An 8,552-nucleotide genomic window follows, 5' to 3' on the forward strand; every position below is an offset into this window, starting at 1 on the left:
TGGATTTTACAAGAGGGATTTTTTTTCTTTTTTTTAAGCCTAGTCGTATTGAGTTGAATATTGTGATTTGTCTAGGGAATCCTAAATAAGAGAAAGAAGGGCAGAAATCAAGAAAACAAAATCATTGAAGCCCCTGCAGTATTTCTTAAGTAGAAATTAATTCAATGCGACGAATGATGATCATTACAAAAAGCCTTAAAAGGAGCACAGTTTCTCAAGGGTGCCATCAGTGGATGCTTAACTCAAGGTTAGTGATCAAATAACCGTTCCAACAAAGTTCTGAAAAATATATTTTGAGTACCACGAATGGCTTCTAGAAGACTCTATAAATTATCAATAACGAGACAACAATGCAGCATAAATGCCTTTGGTATTTCAACGGAAATCTACAAAAATGACAATTTCAGATTTCGATGAGGGCAAGAAAAATGTTTTCTATTATAATTTTTGAATTCTTTTTGTACTCTATGTGTACATATATAATGTCCCGACCCATGCCATATTCGTTAAAATGGGAAATTTACAAATGTTTACATGAATTGTCTTTCTTTTCCTAATTCCAAATATTTTTTCTTCAGATAATTCTTTTCAGAAGTTCATTTTACATCCATTGAAGTATGGTTTTCTCTCTATTTCTGAAGAAATCCAATTTTGTTTTATAAATTAATGGGCAACAATGGGAGAAATAAACTAAATACATTTTTTATATGATAAAATGCTTTTAATCACCTTTCATGACGTGCATTTGGATTAAATGTGTGATTCCATTTTTAATTTAAAAAGAATAACGAAAGAAATGTCCCCCAAAGAAAAAATAAACCGAACGAAAAAAGCTAAATTAGTTCACGTAAGACTTATTATTGAACGTAATAATTCGTTAGAATGACTTATTTTGTCGTTGAACTACATAATTTAATTTATGTCATTTGTACATGTACGTTTCGTCATTTCGTAATTACGACTTACTCTATAGTACTTTCTCGTTATAGCGAGACAATGTTTGACTAAGTATCTCATATTTACAATTTTGTAAAGCATAATATCAAGTTGCAGTAATACGTTTTTGAAATTCTCAGTCTTCAAAAGCCACGTTTTATTCATTTTCTAATTTGAATAAGATCGCTGTAGATAATGTCTGGTGAAAGCGCTATGTGGATAAAAATACGCATATATTTTCCAACATATTTTTAAAAGTTATGCCTCATGTTAATTTTTCGAATGTTTTCATTTTCTGTATCAAATATTTTTACCTATATTAAATTTTACAGTACATAAAAATTCTCTTTAATTGGCATTAAAGAATGAATGCAGGTTCGGTGCGTTTATGTCGTGGATAACTTGGACTGTGTATAGAAAAAAATAATTCTGGTTTCCTATATAAAGTTAAGAACTCAAGGTAAAAAATATATTATTTGTGGTATTATCAATTATTTTTCTTTCAAACGGCAGGTTGTCTGAATGGCTTGTCAATTGGAATGACGCAAACTGTGTTATATTATCGCTATGTATTTAAAAAAACAAAAAAACAATATCGTTGATTGATATGCTAATCTCTTTTTGAACTGTTTCGTAACGTAAAAATATCAATTATCCTATCCTTATCTTGGAAACCAAAATCTTTCCTAAATATGTACATATGTAATTATATAGAAGTAATCTTTTTGTATATTACATTTTCCCCTTCAGTTCAAATATGACGTAATAGACCACAGTCAGATGAGGGTACGAAAGTAAACTGCTTACTAACGAACTGTGAATATTGAACCCTTTTCTCCAATATAAAATTTATTTACACTGAAAAAACGCGTAGAGTGATTTACACGACTGGGATTCAAAATGTGAATATTGCTTTCTAAAGCTAGTTGATTAAAGTGTCGGCCTATTTGAGATAAAGGATTCCAACGTTATAAAAATACCGATCGAATGGCTCAAGTTTTTGAAGGTCCAAGTTCTTTGTCTGTTTTTCTTCTCAGAAACTTATTAAAAATCTTTATTTGATATATTTTTGCAATGCTGACTTAGAAATAAAAACATGCTTAAAACCATCTTTAATGTGTTTCGGGCCATCTTTAATTTTTAACTTGTCATATAAGGACCGGTTGATATACTGATATACATGCATTTCAAACATCCTGTGGCTTATCACAATAACCAAGCGTTGATATTGAAGTATAGAAAAATGAAAGTTTAAAAAATCGCACTGATGGAAATATACTAAATTATGATACACTATGATAGTTAAAAGAGGATACAGATGGTAACAAATAATTAAAGCAGGCTTAATTCTTCCTCTTCTGACAATATATTTGTGAAAAAGATAATCGAGTGCATGTGTTCTAATCAAAACAGCTTTATAACGAAGCTTAACACATGGGTAATAAAATAGAAGCAAAGTCTGATAAAACACCGTTTCTGACACATTTCAAAGACTCGTTCACATTCATGTCCCATACTGCTTGATCCAGTAGATTTTCTTATCGTTATTCACTAAGACCGTGTCTGATTGAATCGTCCTCGGGTCTTCGGCAATTAGCCGGTTCAAATGAGACTACTCGCAATTTTACTCTCCACGCTCCCAAAGGGAGAATTATGCAGATATTGCCATTTTGTTTGGGCTGCTCTACGGATTGCCGGATTGTCCGGGCTGAGGGCTGTTGGGGTCGGGGAAATTCTCCACCTGGGTGGTCTGTCCAGCCTCGTCATCAATCGGGGCCACAAGGGTTGTCTTTTTCACGGCCGTTCCTTCCGCCTTCTTCCCAGCCTCTTCTTCGTCATCCGAGGCATCCGCCTCTTTGTCCTTTTGCTCCTCTCTCTTGATCAGCATTTTGCCGAGACCATCACATGGCAGTGTGTTGTAGAAGGCCATCCGGAACTGTCTGTTTGTGCCGACGTAGATCAGGGGGTCCCAGATACAGGCTGACTTAGCGATGACGGCAGGAACAGTCATCAAGTATGGGGGGATGTCTTTGGCTTCGCCGAATATCGCCCACAAACTCACGATAGAATAGGGAGTCCATGACCCAACGTAGGAAACTATAAGAATTTAAAAATTAGAAAAAAAGGATGTTTAAATATCGTTTGCTTACATTGAGTACTACGTCTATTCGTTATATGGCACGTACCGAGCATGTACACGATCGTCTTGAACATTTTCTTTTCAATCCTCAGGTTTTTTCTCGCAATTCTGCTGTTCATGTCCCAGACTCCATTCCTGGCAACATGGCGAATCTATAAAAGCAATGGCGTCTAACCATAAAGGGATAAGATTGACGATGGAATAGAAAGTAATTTTGACCAAAAAGATAGGAAGTACGCTGCTATATATTTTTCACATCAAGCTAAAAAAGGAGTGGTACGGGATAGCTATTGTTTGTCGGCGGTTAATTCCCTTTTACAAAAGTTATGGCTACTGAAGTAGGTTATGTTAGTATATAAATTGTGACGATTTAGTATAGACTAAAGAATTACATGACACATATAATCTATCAAAATTAACTCTGCTGTTTACATATAGACAAAACGTGCCGATAATCACAATATGATTTATTAGTTTTCTTGAGATTTGTATATCCATTCACTGGCATTCAGAAACAAGAATCAGACAATCACTGTAATTGCTATAGTACTTTGTTTGAAGGCTGGTTCAGGTGCATGTAGTTAACTTGTCAGCTTTTAGGTAGTGGAGTATTGACGGACGAACTAAGCACAAAAAGGGCTAAGAAGCTAATTAGCAATATAATTTACGCTCTCTTGTCTATACAGACGAGATGGAACACCATGGCCTGGTCAAAGATTTGAATATTCGATCATGGGCCAGAATAGAAGCGTAATTGACTAGAACAGCTAGTGTAGCTGGATGTGAGAAATTGGTTCATTCATAGACACTCAGTTATTCTCGGTCATATCCATGTAAATATTGTCTAAGAAATGTCAGTATTTTATTTGATGTGGGTGTTAAAACAAATGTATTGTCAAATCTTCCTAAAAATTTTCGATACGATTTTTAGTCATAAATAATCATTTAATATAGCAACATCTATATATATTTTAACATCGAAATTCTAATAATTTGCTAAACATATTATTACATGTAGGTTTTCTTTTTAAGACGATTAATTTAGTCTCAAAATGGTTACCACCATACGTTACTGTTTTAATTATGTTTAAGCTCAAATTCTTCTCCAAAGTATATCTCTTTAAAATAAGAAAATAAATTTCAGCTGAATAAATAACTTTCATACTTACTGTCATAAAGACATTATAATAGCAGTAGAATATTAGCATCAGCGGCAGGAATAAACTCCAGATAAAGATGGAGATGTTGTAACTGGCGGACTCAATGTCGTCGGTGTCCCACTGAACGGAACAGGAAGTACGACCGGCCTCATACGTGTACCTCCCCCAGCCCAGGAACGGGAAGGCGGCCCAGGCAAAGCCCTGGAACCAGATAGCGAGGCAGGCGGCAACAGCCACGCGCGTGGTGATTTTGGACGCCTGCAAGGGTTTGGCTATGACGATGTACCTGTCGAAGGAGATCCCCATGATGGTGTACATGTTGGTCAATCCCATGAAGTACATCCAGAACCCCTCGAACGTACAGACATTGTCGCCCCAGAGGTAGAAGCGGTTGTAATGCGCCGTCATTGAGATAAAGGAGCAGATGCTCATTCCGAAGTCCCCCATTAGCAAGGAGATGATGAAGGTGTTAGTCGGGGACCGCATGTGCTTATTTTTGGCAAATACAAGCAGACCGGTAAAGTTCATAAAAGATCCAAACGTAAACACAAAGAGAAGTCCCGTCCCTATGATATAGTAGAGAGGCTGGGGAATGAAGTACTTGACGAGGGGGACCTCCGGTACTACCCCGGAGATGTTGGAAGTATTCATTGTGGACTGTTTCAACGGATAAAAAAAATCTTAAGAACAGCTTAAACCAAATGTCAGAAAAAAGGATCCAAGAAAAATCTACTAGTGCTGCCTCCTGGGACGGATGGAGAGAGCAGGAGACTCTCCGGTTATATATATACATGGTGCTCTTCTATTCCGGGAACAATTCATTTGTGAACACGCATGGGTCCCCGAGTAGACTTTCCCATTACTACCGTGCTGGGTTTTCACATTATTAATTAAGTCCATTGTAGTATATAGGCAAATAATGAACAGTTTTTTTTATGATTGTATTAATTCATTTTCCAGGATAAATCTTTTCCCTTAAAATGAAATTCTTCATGCAATTGCTCACAGATGATAAGAGTGGAGCCAGTCTTTGTTTCGCCCGGCGATTCACAAATGTAAGTGCAGAGAGGTACAAGCAATTACAATCCGCGACGGCCATATTGATCCTTCGCTCAATAGGTCGATTTTTACAAGTCAGGATGAAATGCAAGATGAAGTAATGAAGTGTTAAAAGTCATAATTGTAGTCCTATCAGACGGTAATAACAAGGTGAATCGGCAATCGCTCTATTTATTAGGCAGAACGTAGAACACTCAGTATCCCTACGCTCTGTGGTTTTTGTGACAATTACCGTGGTAAAATTGCTGAGTACGCTAGAAAAATTTACTAAATACATAAAGTATTTAATTCCTTTTCTGAGGTTTTATTTTGGTCATCTTTTAGACAATTTATTTTTAAAAAGCAATAAAAAATGTATCTTTTATCATAATAAACATCATTGTAGTGTGTGAAAACTGCCATATTCCACCAGGGCAGTTAAAATAAGTATGTCTATCAATCTTAAAATAATTTTCGCGGGCATTAAAACTTGTAACTATCTAAAACACATTTTTTATATTATGCCTTAAAACAGTTATGTTCTATAAAAATATCATGCATAAGAAAATATTCCATTGAAACATTCGTACGAGGGTTGTTCGGAAATTATTGAGACAACACGGATATTTCCATTTCTAAGTGACGAATTATGGTGAAAGTTGGCATGAACATTGAAGAAACCTTAACAAATAATTAAAGAAAGGAATATTTAAAAAATGTTTAATATTTTGTTTACAACGGTAGATTAACAAATCGGTGGTTGGGGTACCCGGCGCAAGCATAAACTCGGAGAATAAGAAAACTAAAACATCGTCTATCTAAATGTCCGCAAACTTACAGCTTATACTAAAAGAAATCAGATTATATATGTTCATTTTGCTATTTATTGTGACTAACTTTTGATCAAGTTTCACGAGTGTTTGAGTTGAAATACGGATATGGTACAGATATATTTACCAAGCAATAGGAATTTGAAAACGACAGTGTATAGAAATTTGACGTCAAGGCGGCGCAGCGAAAATACATCAAATTGATGGAAATTTCGGAAAAAGACCTTTTCATACCACCCAACTGCTTTAACAAAAACTATACGATGGCAAGGGATAAAGAACTTCAGTTTATCGTCTTTTTTCACTAATTGTTTAGCTAGAATTCAGACAAAGTGACTAAATATCAAGTACTTTTTACACACTAACTGATGTAAACAGTTCTAAAATATGTACACAGAATCACTGTAGGAGATATTTCACAGTAATTTGACTTTCAGTTAGAAATGACCCGATTTTTTTTCCACAAAACATAAAAAATGTATGAATTTTACAGCAAAACTACGGAAGTGTATTAGTGCCGGATTGTTTATTTTTCTCTTTAAAATTTCAACTTTTAAGTTGATTTTTCCAACTCTTTTGTTTGAGTTTATCAGATAAGAACGAAGCACACTAAGATCAATAGAAATCCTTGAAATTTGTATCTACATGGCGTTAATAAAGATCACTTATCAATAAAAATTCGACTGAAATTGAAAAAAAAACTTATCGTAATAGTGTCAATGAGTCCATGACTAATTAAATCAAAAATTGTTAATTAGTAAAAGACAATAGCAACAGAGAATTAAAAAATGAAATTCCAAGATTAAAGTTGGAAAAACCAACTTTAAGACAGGAAAATCTAAGATTAAAGTTGGAAATTCCAATCTTAAAGTTGGAATTTTAAAGAATTTTTTCTTACATTGTGACACTAAAAGGCGAACAAAACTACTGAGCATATATATATCCTATTTGAAGAAGTCTTCTGTGTGCAATAAACAGAGATAATTTAAGGTCGGGAACCGGTAAATGAAAGTAGTGTATCGTTCTTTATGATTTAGCATAAGAATATCTTTTACAGATGACTGATATCCATACATTATGTATATTAGTTAGATATGGTATATTCAAGCTTTGATTTTATGAAAACACGAGGACAATGTGAACTTAAAACTGTATTTTTCAATAAAATATAATATAAAGCTAATTTATGGCTAGAAAATAAAAAATAATTTTTGTTTGTACATTTGAAATCACACGAAGAAAATCCAGATACTTGTCCATTTGATATCAGTATTCATGCATGTATAAATACTTTTGAAGTATAATGTCGGTATTCTATAAATACATGTATAGATATTACTGACAAAAAAAACAAAAAAAACAAATAAAAGTTTAAAATACAACGTTTCATTGTGGTAACCAAAGAATTAATCTCAAATACACTAAAAAAATAAAACAGGTTATTTTAATAAAACACCATAAAAATATGAATATCTCAAGGTTAATTAAACTGTGGGCTCCTTACATTATCAGATCTTGACCCTAGGACAACGTGGTAACTCATGCAAAAACTGGTGTAAATTAAGAGAACAAACCCATCAAATTGGACCGCTGCTGGGCAGGAGGGGGGGGGGGGGGGGGGGCAGGTCGGAAACCTCACTATATAAAGCGAGTGTGTAGATCGAGGGAAGTGAAAAATCTACAATCGATAGAAACTAATGGATTGAGCAATACTTTGATCCGCCTCTTACCACTGACCACTTCCCAGTGTATCAAGTGAAAGTGGCCGGGGGGGGGGGGGGGGGGGGGCAGCAAATTACCCATCAAAGCTAGCTTAATAGATAATTAATTCAAAGCCTTACGCTTTTTTTTTTTATTTTACTAAAAAATGGAAGAAAAATATTATATCTTTAAGAAAGTTAAACATCTGAATACAGAGGCCTTCTCAATGATATTGATGTAAGAATAGCAACTATACAGCACCTCTCAACGGTTATTCGAGTGGTATCGAAAAAAATAAGATAAATGTATATACAGGCGTATGGTTTTTTGTGTGTGTGTTTTATCAATATTCATAGAGAAAAATAAAAATCCCCAACAAATTGAATTCACAAGTTCTTTAAACTTAAAATTATCATCCTGCTGATCTTTGGAAGGGAAACAGACCTGTGGCGTTCCTTTCAACTATGTGTCCGAAGGTGCTGCTAGTCATCATGAATTATATTTCCGCATGTTTCAACCGTTTGTCCGAGTTGTTGACAGATACTGTCAACAACAGATATTTGGCCCTGCATTGAAACAAATCAAGATCCATCGATAATATAAACTATCACTTTGGTTAAGAACAAACATTGAAAGATACATGTACATTCCACATTAAATTAAAAAAAAAACTTTGAATATTTAAGATGGCCATTAGTTAAATATAAATATCAAAATAAAGTTTAATACACAGTATAGTTTTGCACT

At 34.4% G+C, this 8,552-nt stretch overlaps 1 protein-coding gene across 1 annotated transcript; it reads right to left on the reverse strand.

The window, feature by feature from the left end:
* Positions 1–1,576: 1,576 nt before the first annotated feature.
* On the reverse strand, positions 1,577–5,710 carry LOC128164632 (melanopsin-like). The gene is made up of 3 exons (XM_052828578.1): positions 4,246–5,710; positions 3,123–3,228; positions 1,577–3,033 (listed from the first exon to the last, which is right to left on the reverse strand). The coding sequence occupies exons 1-3, from the start codon at positions 4,885–4,887 to the stop codon at positions 2,621–2,623; spliced, it is 1,161 nt and encodes a 386-aa protein (XP_052684538.1). The 5' UTR covers positions 4,888–5,710; the 3' UTR covers positions 1,577–2,620.
* Between the last annotated feature and the right edge of the window lie 2,842 nt (positions 5,711–8,552).

The sequence above is a fragment of the Crassostrea angulata genome, chromosome 10 (assembly GCF_025612915.1).
Source record: "Crassostrea angulata isolate pt1a10 chromosome 10, ASM2561291v2, whole genome shotgun sequence".
NCBI lineage: Eukaryota > Metazoa > Mollusca > Bivalvia > Ostreida > Ostreidae > Magallana > Magallana angulata.

Coding starts and splice junctions, on each gene's coding strand:
- LOC128164632 (XM_052828578.1), bottom strand. CDS start 4,887: ATGAATACTTCCAACATCTCCGGGGTAGTACCGGAGGTCCCCCTCGTC. Junction 3,229..4,245: donor ATTATAATGTCTTTATGACA/GTAAGTATGAAA, acceptor TTGCTTTTATAG/ATTCGCCATGTTGCCAGGAA. Junction 3,034..3,122: donor GACGATCGTGTACATGCTCG/GTACGTGCCATA, acceptor AAATTCTTATAG/TTTCCTACGTTGGGTCATGG.